This window comes from Protomyctophum bolini (genome assembly GCF_963924005.1).
Source record: "Protomyctophum bolini genome assembly, chromosome: 7".
Taxonomy (NCBI): domain Eukaryota; kingdom Metazoa; phylum Chordata; class Actinopteri; order Myctophiformes; family Myctophidae; genus Protomyctophum; species Protomyctophum bolini.
Window position 1 is genome coordinate 16811869 of NC_137868.1, and position 11745 is coordinate 16823613.

At 41.6% G+C, this 11745-nt stretch overlaps 1 protein-coding gene across 2 annotated transcripts; it reads left to right on the plus strand.

Annotated features, from left to right (window-relative positions):
* The first annotated feature begins 146 nt into the window (after positions 1-146).
* Positions 147-10893, plus strand: ddx61 (DEAD (Asp-Glu-Ala-Asp) box helicase 61). 2 transcript variants are annotated; one of them, XM_080767887.1, is made up of 13 exons: positions 147-340; positions 1763-2650; positions 2762-2825; positions 2934-3038; positions 3275-3404; positions 5280-5426; positions 6092-6186; positions 6858-6980; positions 7392-7520; positions 7649-7829; positions 8068-8169; positions 8280-8496; positions 9043-10893. In XM_080767887.1, the coding sequence occupies exons 2-12, from the start codon at positions 2472-2474 to the stop codon at positions 8486-8488; spliced, it is 1464 nt and encodes a 487-aa protein (XP_080624013.1). In that variant the 5' UTR covers positions 147-340; positions 1763-2471; the 3' UTR covers positions 8489-8496; positions 9043-10893. The 2 variants fall into 2 exon arrangements, with proteins under 2 accessions (XP_080624013.1, XP_080624014.1); XM_080767888.1 differs by lacking the exon at positions 147-340 and adding an exon at positions 532-580.
* The last annotated feature ends 852 nt before the right edge of the window (positions 10894-11745 follow it).

Below are 11745 nucleotides of genomic sequence, written 5' to 3' on the forward strand. Positions count from 1 at the left end.
CAGTTGCAGTAGGTTTTTGGGGGGGCTGACATTTGAAAGCGTGGCAATGGTTGGACAGATGGTGGAGTTCATTTAAAAGCGTGGCTGTGATTGGACAGACGGCGGCGTGCACAGCAGACCAGCCAGCCCAAAAAGGAGCGCGCGGCCATGTTGAATCGTCAATTTTCTGAAAGAGACAAAAGACAAGAAGACTAGAAGAGTGAACGACTCGATGGGATTTCGACAAACCGAGTGATTGTTAAAAAAAAAGAATAATAATAAAGAAACGATCCAAACGACTTCGACAACATTATAAACTAACGTCAAATGCGGCGAAGAACATCGTGTAAACGCAATAAAGGTAAGCTGCGCTCATCTTTTCCCGTATGCGACTACCTAAAAGTCTGTTCTCTTAATGCCACATCTATGCCCCGCCGTACGACAGCGTCGTGCGCCGAAAATAGCCAATCTTCAAGCCCACTGTGCGTCCCACCCACTGCACGTTGTGAGCTTGCAGATCTGCGAATCGTCGGTGCGCGAGACCTTCTCGGGGCGAAGTATAAACCAGGCTAAAGGCTATTTCATAGTACTTCGTCGCCTGGTCAGTTTTCTTTCGACATAAAAACACATTTTCCCGACCGTTTCGCTTGAAACGCGTCGTTTCTATCGAACGAAAGGGTCGACGGGTATAAAATAAACGTGGACTTGTTTGCTAGCGTTACACACCGATAGCCAGTTAGCCACGTTTCTATGCTAGAAGTTGTTCAACTACTAGCCTGCTAGCACCTCTCGGCTAGTTAAGCTAAACCTAGCTGACAGCAGACTGACTTTTCTCACAGATCAAACTGTCTGCTCTCTTTATTTTATTTCGCTAGTTAAGCAACGCCGTGGTTTTAATGAAGACATTGATTTTCGGAGCTCATGGAGATGGGTTTACGTGCGGTTTGTTTTTAGCTTTTCCAGATCAAACTTTTGGCTATTGCTAGCCATCACAAGGCGGCGTGTTTCACAACAAAGAGCGAAAACAGCCCAAAGTTTGAAAACAGGTGGTTGTTGTTCTGAGCTGTGCATCCGACTGCGATGCCCCGGGGTATCTGACAGAAGAATAGTAGGTGGTGTGTCTGAACGTGACGTTATTTTAATGGCAGTTTGGCAGACTACCACTGACTGTACATTGCAATGTACACACATCGATCCATATGGGAACCGAACCAACTCTTTGATTCAGTTATTGGGGAACCAATGTTGGGAACCGAACCAACGCAGCTCCATTCTGGTGTAGCCTACTTCCATAATGACTTAACATATAAGCGACTTTATTTGGAGAAACAAGGGTTCCGCTCTGATGTGCTTCCTAATCATTCGGTCGCTAGTTGATGGGTGTTTTTATTTTTTTTGCATACTAACCTACTAACCTGAGAATGATACTGTGAGTATTATTTAGCAACTTCTATAATTTCAAGAACCTCCCAATACATTAAGTCACTGTACTGGCCCCACTTGGAAAAGTAATTCTATCTCTGGGGGCTGCAATCTACACGTAAACTCCCCTGTATTCATTTAACGAGCAGGCCGGGCCCATTTGTTTCCTAACTAGAAAACATTTTTGCCAGTGACAGTGGGACCCCAAGGACTGCTGAGTTTCCCCAGGCTGCATGTTGGGAACCAGTGGCATAACCACTGCAGTTCTGTCTCCCTTTGGGTCCTGTCATCGTGTAACTTGCTACATATACTGAAAATCACATGATTTAATATCCCTTTGTTTTTCTTTGGTGCCTGACAGGTAATCTGGATTTGAGAGCAGTTTCAGACTGCCATCTGTAACGTTACGTCTACCACAGAAGACGGGGACTGAGACAAGAAGACTAAGTATTGAGATTAAAAGTGGACCATCCATCTAACAGACTGTTGGAAGTGATTTTTGCTTTGAGCTATTACTGAGCATCAGCACATGCGTTGAAAGACTCTTGAAGTGATCAAAGAAAAGTCTGTGATTTGGCATAGAGGACCATAATATCACTACTTGCCGATCTGAATGAAAACAAAGTCAAAACAGCACTTGGAATGCCAAGATACACACAGTAGCAAGGAAGTCAAGTACAGTTTAAGTCTACACCAAGACTGAACAAAATTCAAAGAGAAATACAGTTTGTTTTGGATACATACAGTATATGATCTATTTATTCATATGAATGCTTATTTCTCCATTTTTTGGAGAGTCTTGTAAATAGATGGTATTAAGTACGTCAGACTCTTCTTTTCAAGTGGTCTGAACGTAGACTTGTGTACGCAAATACATTCTTTGAATCAGAATAACTGGAAACAAAGATTTTTTTTTTTTTAGGGTTTCAGATTTTAGAAATATTTTTACATGAGGGCATAAGGAACCAATAAAAAAAAACAATAAAAAAAAAAGCTTGACACACTGTTGCGGTTTAAAAAGAAACAAGAGGAAAAAAGTTTTGGAAACTGTGAAATAAGCTCTTGAAGACATGGCTACAGCAAGAACAGCAAACCGCACACCCATGATGCAACTGAACAAGCCAGCAAATGGGCAACTCAAAGGACAGCCTAAGCCGCCTGGGCCACAGTCGGGACTCCAGCTAACTACCCAGCAACCTGGTACCCCCCAGAAAGGAAGCAGCATTCCCCAGACCAGTGGGGGTATCAAGTAAAATACCAATTGCACAATTTCCCTCTTATCCCATTACTGCCTTTTGCTCTTTTCAATCATTGGTTAGGTATTGTTCTGTGTTACATTGCAAACCCATCACTCTTGCAGGTTTGGCGATGACTGGAAGAAGTGCCTGCAGTTGCCTCCAAAAGACACTAGAATGAGAACCTCGGTAAACTAACTCATTGCCTTTTTCGTGCTTCTACCAAACGTTTATTTACCTTCTGTGTGAAGTACATCAGAGCTTAATGTGGGTTCCCTTGTCCTCTGCATTTCCCAGGATGTGACATCAACCAAAGGGAACGAGTTTGAGGACTACTGTCTGAAGCGGGAATTGCTCATGGGGATCTTTGAAATGGGATGGGAAAAGCCCTCGCCTATCCAGGTAATTGTTGCAACTTGCAAAATGGAGTTCCAGAATTGCAAAACATTGAAATGTATTTTTATGGTCATAGCTTTTGGCAACAATTAATGGTGCCAGAGATTAGTTGGTAATAGACGGACAGAGTGCAAATCATACTCTCCCCATGCCTTCACCTGGTGGAGACAATTATGTAAAAGTGTAGTTTTTTTCCCAAGTCGACTTTGACGCTGTTCTGATGTGTCTGTATGCTCCTGTAGGAAGAGAGCATCCCCATTGCCCTGTCAGGCAGAGACATTCTGGCCAGAGCCAAGAACGGCACAGGGAAAAGTGGAGCCTACCTCATCCCTCTCCTGGAGAGGATAGACCTGAAGAAGGACCATATCCAAGGTGAGCAAAGTTGACAATGACAAAGTTTCTAGGAAAATCTTTGACTGCAGATGTATTTCGGAGACTAATTATTTTTGGGAGTGTTCTACCCATTGCTGCCTGTCTGAATACCAAAAGAATAGTCATTAAAATTGACATATTATTGCTTATAGCAGCTTTAAGTAGCATGTGACAATTGTGGCATGTCAAACTAGGGGGTTTCTGAATCCATTCCAAGCATTAGTTTTGCACGAAAAACCTTGGCCTAAATTCTACCATGGCCACTTGCCCAAATGTGCCAGGGTGCCGTGTGCGAACGGTTGAGAAATGACAGTTACTGTGTGGCGGTCCCCGGAACATCCAGACCCCCTGGAACGCGCCCAGGGGGCCAGGCCAGTTCTGGCGAGCCGCCCCCCTGTCCGAACGGTTGAGAAATGACAGTGTACTGTACTGTACTGTACTGTACGGATACACCTGAAATCATATATATATATATATATACAGTTACTATGTGTTAGGCTGCACAACAGTGACACTAACCAAATGCAATTTCCGTGCTCGGACCCAGGTAGCCAGCCAGGCACATGCAAAGCTACTTAAGGAAGTGGTTGCACCACTTAAAAATGCAAATAAAAGTACGCTATGACATCACAGGTCCGGTCCAATTTTGGGACCATGTCTCCCCGACTATCACAACTCGCTCAAATCTTGACTGATTTACAAACGGGTTGGTTTATTACAAACTATCAACGTGGCTATGATTCAGGATGCTTATCTAAAAGGACAGACTGTTTTCATTTAGCCATTTGACCTGTTGTAACCTATACATTGTTCTACCTTTCCATCCAGGAGATACCCATGTCTCATTAGTCTATCTATGTATAACATTTAGTTTGAAGTTACAATGAAACAATGTTTCTATAGGAAGGAGGGTGTCTGAAGTCACAATGGGTTTCTATTGGAAATGGCCCTTTTTTAATAATTACATATGGTAGGGGAGAACAGGGCAAGATCCCTTTTTAAATTTTAAATTACCCTGTCCAGGAAGGACAATGCAAAGTGTTTTATTCTGGTGTTAATTCTGGCTTGGATGTCTGGCTTTAGTATCATGGATTGACTCAGTGAAGATTGTAAAGGGCATCGGCGATCTATTAACATTTGAGTCAATTCAATATCTGAAAGGGATATTTCACTTTCAAACTTTTGGTCATTTTATCGTCTACTCAGGCTTATGTGAACATAATAAGTTGCTTGATTCAGTTTTGATATTTATTTTAGCGTCCCACCCCCTTCCTATACAAACTCATTATAACAAAACTATTTTTTTGCATGGGCAGCTAAAATGAATATCTAATTACTGAATCGGGAAACTGGGCAACTGTATAGCTTTACACTGTGGTGACCAATGTTGTACAATTTGTGCCCCCCCATATGGTACAGTAGAAAAGAAAAACGTTAAGAGCAGTTTAAAAGCAACGCGGTAAACTTATCCTAACAATGCATTGTTTTTATTGTTTTATTTTACACTGGTGTATTGTATTTTCTCTGACCTGTGAAGCACTTTGGTACGATGAGTCGTTTTTAAATGTGCTATACAAATCAATTTGATTTCTAACCCAATATAGTTTACTTCTATGTTTAAAATGAGGTCTGGATGTTGTAACGGAGTAGCAGTAGCTAATTAAAATCATGTTTTTGGAGGAACTTGAGCTATGGGATGAATTTATGTCTGCATTAATAAAGTAATTAAGATTGGGCATCTACAGTATTGTATGTCATTTCAACTGGTCTTTAAAACATAGCTTCAGGTTGTCAATATTTCTATGCCTACGGTATGTTCTTTCCCTGTCTTCTCCCAAATATCCATCTGTTCTGTTCTCTCTGTGCCTCCCTCAGCCATTGTGATGGTGCCTACCAGAGAGCTGGCTCTCCAGGTGAGCCAGATTAGCATCCAGGTCAGTAAACACCTGGGGGGAGTAAAGGTCATGGCCACCACCGGAGGTACCAACCTGAGGGATGACATCATGCGTCTTGATGAGACGGGTATGTACTATCCCCACATAGCAGTTGTATATTAGACATAATAAAATGGACCCTGGGACCTGAGGTAAAATAATCTGAATTGACCTGGACCCAATTTAGCATAATGGGATTGGGACCCAAACCTGTATGGGGCATGATATGACAATGACCGGGGGAGAGCGGTGGAGCTAAGAACTTTGTGATGCATTGCATGCAAGTGACTCTTGGAATTGTTATGCAGTAAACGTAAGTTACAAAACTGATAGTGGATTGTTTTGGGAAACTACAAATGCAGGAAGGGCACAGTGCATCTGTGATAAAGGGGTGCAAAGAACTGAACTGTAATGAATGGGGTGCAAAGAACTAAATGGTAATAAATGAGGTGTAATAAGTTGGTGCACTGAACGCACATCTGCACACTATTGTGCTTGACATGTATGACATTATGGCTGATCTGAGGATCAGTTTAGCATTAAGCCCCTGAGACAATGGATCACGTTGGCTGCCCAAAGTGCCTGGTGTAAACTCTGGTTCCTGCACTAGTAGACTTAATGCTAAATGTACCTGCTTGCTTGTGCTTGACTTCACAATCCTGCTTGCTTGTGCTTGAATTCACAATCAAGCCGTGTTGGCTGGGGGTGCCTATTGCTGGGGCTGATATTACTGTGCTATTCTGCTTTTTTTAGTGCATGTGGTGATTGCCACACCAGGGAGGATCTTGGACCTGATCAAGAAAGGTGTGGCCAAAGTGGATAGAATCCAAATGATGGTGATGGATGAGGTGAGGACTGTCTCTATTTTGATTGGTGCAGCCACTCTGCAACAGGTGACAAAGTGGTGCTGTTGAGCTTCACACAGTACAGGTGCCTGATGGAGGAGAAAGGAACTGGTTGGAATAACGTGTTCCTTCCACGCGCTACGTCCAACCAGGGAAACTCCCCCCTGGCAGGTGTAAAGGAGCAACTTGGACACTCAGGCATGAAGGAAGCATGAGTTCAAGTCCGTTGCTCTCCCCTTGTCCCCATATATGGGGACTAGGTTGGTGGAGGGTGTGTAGAGCCCAGGATCACATTAGATGATTGACACAGGGGTGAAAAATAAGTTACAAAATCGTGGGATGAAAAATATATTTAAATAAACAAATGTGAATGATTCAGGATAAAAAAGTGAGCCGACACAATTGGAACTGGAACACACTAAAATTGAAGTTAATACATGATTTTTCTTTCGCCTGATTGTTGGCACCCAACCTGAAATTATATCTTTGGTTTGCTGAAAGGCTCTAGAGACGGGCAGACTTTTTACTGAACGAACACTATCAATATGTACAGTTATATAATGCTGTAATGAGTACAGTAAACTAACACAATAATCAATTACTACATACAGATTTCTGTCTGTAGCCTAACCCTTTTTTATTTTCTTTCTCAATTTTATTCTCTTATTTCACAGGCAGACAAGCTGCTCTCTCAGGACTTTGTTGTCCTAATTGAGGACATTATCAGCTTCTTGCACAGGGACCGTCAGATCTTGCTGTATTCTGCCACCTTCCCCATCAGTGTGCAGAAGTTCATGGTGAGACTACAGAGAAGCTGCCCGGCAGTGAAAATCCCTTGATACTCCAATCTTTGACTGTAAAATGGAAAACAAAAAATGTGTGCTTCATTTAAAATGTTTGCAGTCAAAACACAACTTTATGAATAATGCAATGGCATTGCCCAATCATTTATATTTGTATAAAAGTATATTTGCTGGGCCGTGGCTCAGTGGTCCAGGCACCTTGGCCGGTAGTCAGAGTCTGGCAGTGGGCTCGACTCCCGATCCCGACGGCCTTTACTGCATGTCACTCTCCCATCTCTCTCCCCCATTTCCTGTCAGCCTACAGTTTGTCCCTCTATTAAAATATAAAACGATGCGAAAGCCACAAAAAAATACTTTTTTCAATGATTTTAAGTACAACTTTTTGATTACATTTGTCCTGTTTAGAACAAGCACTTGAAGAAACCCTATGAGATCAACCTGATGGAGGAGCTGACCCTGAAGGGAATCACCCAGTACTACGCCTACGTGACTGAGAGGCAGAAGGTGCACTGCCTCAACACACTTTTCTCAAGGGTGAGTGTGGTAGAACTGCTTCAGTTTTGTACAGACCTGTAAAGTACATGAAGTCGTCGGAACATTAATCCGTCATGTCTATATCCCTAGTTGTTCTGACACTCTGTTGGTTTCCTTTATACATTTAGCTTCAGATCAACCAGTCGATCATCTTCTGCAACTCTACCCAGAGGGTGGAGCTGTTGGCCAAGAAGATCACACAGCTGGGCTACTCGTGCTTCTACATCCATGCCAAGATGATGCAGGAGTACAGGAACCGTGTGTTCCATGACTTCAGGAATGGACTGTGCAGAAACCTGGTCTGTACAGGTAGGTCAAGGACATGGCAGGGGATTTTAATGTACCATAGAAGTTGTATTAATGCCATCCCATGTTTATTTTTTAATGCCGAAGTTATACATTTGCGTTATTACACTTGGCTGTGGATGAATTATGTATTATGGTGTACCTGTCTTGTGTTTATCCTCAGAATATTGCAAAAATATTTCATCCATATGTGTGCCTATTACATCCATTGTAAATTGAACATGTGCTTGCTTTCCCCCAGATCTCTTTACCAGAGGCATTGACATCCAGGCAGTGAATGTGGTCATCAATTTCGACTTCCCCAAAAGTGCGGAGACTTACCTGCATCGCATTGGCAGATCAGGTAAGATGAGGCCCTCATAGGAATAAGATACAGGATTGTATTCATTTACAAAAGCCTGTGTTTGTGTTGTAGTTGCATAGACACCCTCTTACATTTCCTGTCTACTCTAGGGCGGTACGGTCACCTTGGCTTAGCCATCAACCTGATCACCTCAGAGGACCGCTTCAACCTGAAGGGGATTGAGGACCAGCTGGTGACTGACATCAAGCCCATACCTGGGAGCATCGACAAGAGCCTGTATGTGGCAGAGTTCCACTCTGTGGACCCAGATGATGAAGGCGATGCAGTAGGCAACCACAAGGAACTGGGAGCAGCTTGAATCAAATGGTGCGTTCGTCTCAAACAAGAATGCTAAGTTTTGCATCAACAATAAATATAGCATATTGAAACGTCCCTTGGCATAGGCCTAAGCCAAATGGTGCAAATGAGAAGTTCAGTAATGCAACTCCTGCCCATCCTTGTCTTCTTACAAAATCATGGCTAGACTGCACCAAATTGCTCAATTTGGGGAAATTGAATTCCAGAGAATAATTAATTATTACCTAATTTTAATAGCTTTACCTTATTTTAATAACTTTACTAAATGCTGACACACAGAAACCCTCACAGTTGATCTTATTGCTTTCAGTTATCTCCTGATATTAACCCATTCTGGGCGGGAACCCCTATTGGTATCTTACCCCCTCAGGCCGGGCACCCATATTTGGGTTCTGTACAGTATGTACAGTATTCAAAAATGTATTTTTTTTGATGCGGCTATATAAATATTAAGTTTTTCAGAAACCTTAGGTCAGGATTTAGAGGCTAAATGGGTTAATAAGCAATGACACCACTTTGACAGGGAAACAGCTGAAGTTTTGTTTTGTTTTTCAGAATGGTTGGTGTCTGGCATTCATCGCACCAAATCTCTGCTGCACATTCAGACGACAAGATTCCAAATGAAGATGTCTTTGTCCATCAAATGGTCTTTTCAAGTTTTTTTTATCTACTTTTTTAATGTCCAGTTTTAGTTTACAGCAGTGAATCCGTGAATTCTGGCCTAGTTTACAGCCATTGCTGGTCAATCCCATCGAAACTGCCAACCTTTAATCACGCTGGCCTGTGGCCACATTGCCAGTGTCATCACTGTAACTTGTGACCTGGGCTGAACTTTTGAAGTCTTATCCTTAACCCTAGCCTAAAATAAAACCTCACTGTGGTGAGGGAAAATGATGTGAAGAGAAACAATGTGAAAAGTTAATGTGGACTTGATTTGTTTCAGCCAAGATTGCATAACTGCGGTGTAGTTGACACACTTCCTACTGGTGATGTTTATCTCCATGTACCTTTTTGAGCAGATAGTTGGAAAGAAAACCAAAGTGGAAAGAATAAACTGGAGAATTCCAGAAACTATAAGAATAAAAAAGTGAAAAACCAAAATGGCCACTTCTGCTCTGGAGGCTGCCTGAGGTACTCTACAGTCTACAGTCTGCAGTACAAAAGGGGCCAAAACAATGTACCTGACAAAGGTTTTTGTGCTACATGAATGCGTTATTAAAAGTGACTGTCACTAGTTCATTTTGTCAAAGCACAGGCCCAGTATTTGGTGCTAGTTTACTTTTTAATATACAACATACTTTTAGAACTGTACTACCTGGCAGCTTTTTCAGAGGTCTTGAAGTTAACATGAACCTTGTGTGTTGATGTTTATGTCAAGATCACAAGATAATGTATTATGCTGAAACCAGTCAAACCAGTTGTTTGATCATTCTGTTTGTCTTGTTTTCCATTTTACATTCTGAAGTGCCTTACTCCAGCCTCGCTCCATTTTGCGGTCTTGTGTTTTTCTGTCCTGGCCTCAGTCCAGTCTTTATTTTCATGAAGAACTGCTCCAAATTTGTACTCGGCACTCAGTGGCATTCAGGAGAGGACTTCTTGGTTGTGAATGAGGGTAGTTGCATAGAGTGGACATTACCTCAAAGATTAATCAATTTATTATTTAATTTTCCTTTTAATTGCAGCACTTTGTAGTCACAATTTGGAGTATGACAGGATTTGCTGTTTTCTTATCTTTTTATTACCGATTTATTGGACAAGACCAGCAAGACCCAAATTGGGGTCATACAGCCTTGGACTCATTGTACATGGCACATAAAAAGTATGAAATGTTCTATATTGACGTATGCCTGTCATAGTTTACTTTGCGCAACAAATTCAGTGGATAACTTGGAACTCGGCCTGACACCTCAACTCTTTGGTTGGTTTCAGCATAATTTGTCCATCACCAGCAGAAAAGGGACCATTGTATTTTTGCTCTAGTCTTCATTACTCATGTGGAGTCCTGTGTCATTCTTGTCTGGCTCTGATGTACCCTGGTCAGGTCAATGCTTGCTTCCCTGGTGAACTAAATCCTTGGAAAGGCAACGCTTAATAAATATAACTTGAGTAATGAGGTACTTGTGTTACAGAGGCTACAAAGAACCTCTACCAGTGGTATTTCAGAGCAATGGCACAAATACGGTTGTATGTCCTTGTTTGTAACCTTGTTTGACGCCTTTTGTAAAATGTGAGATGATTCTTGCCCCCAGCTCTGAAATTGTGGATTTAAATTGCCTCAATTTATGTTTTTCTTTCTCATGACAGCAGAGGTTTTGTTAGGGGGAGATGCCAATTTTCTTTTCTTTTTCTGTGAAAGTGTATCAATGCCAGCGCCTCCAAAGATTTGAAATTAAAAGCCCAACAGAATCTCTGCTTTTGTATATTTTGTTTAATGTCTTGTTGAATCAAGTTAGGGTATATGATTATTTTGTTAAATGGCTCTTCTGATAGTGTTCTGCTGATACAAAAAGCTTATGCAGGTTAAAAAATGCCTAGTATTTTAGGCAAGTAGACACTACCATGTCAGACTAGCATCACCATTTTGCAAATTGCCATAGCCAAGAAAGTACTGTAGCCAAAGTGGAAATGCAATGCTGTTGTATTATAAATGTCAGACTGTCCTGTTGAAAGTTGGGGTATGTGATATTATTTTGTTAAATGGTAGTATGGCAGTAAAAAAGGATGACTCTCCAGCTCTTAGACGTGTTGGGCAGTTACTAGTAATATTACTTTACCGAGTAACAAGGTATTACTCTGCCAAAACTGTAATATTATACCAGATTACTTTGTAAAAAATGGCACATATTTTACGTTGTTTTGTTGGCTTAAACATCAATTTATAGTGTTCCCGTTCCAATTTTCGAAGTACTTTCATTGTCTGAAATTTGTATTAAACAGCCAAAGAGATGTGAGACCCGTGTTACTGAACACTACAGTGATTACAATCAGAATAGTGCTTTAACCTTAACTTTTTTTTGTTATAAAATATCACTTTACCCTGCCAGGCCTGCCTGAAGTTATTTATCGCAGCCTTTATTTTCCCTCGGAAATCCATGCATTGTTAATTAGGACTTCAATAAATTGGAAGGAGCTGCTCAGCTGAGCTGATCTGATCAAAATGATGTAGGCTACTCATCTTTGAACAAACGTCATGCATGGATTTGTCAGTGATGTCACTCACAACTAAGCATCTCGACGGCACTGGTCTGTCCTTGGAAT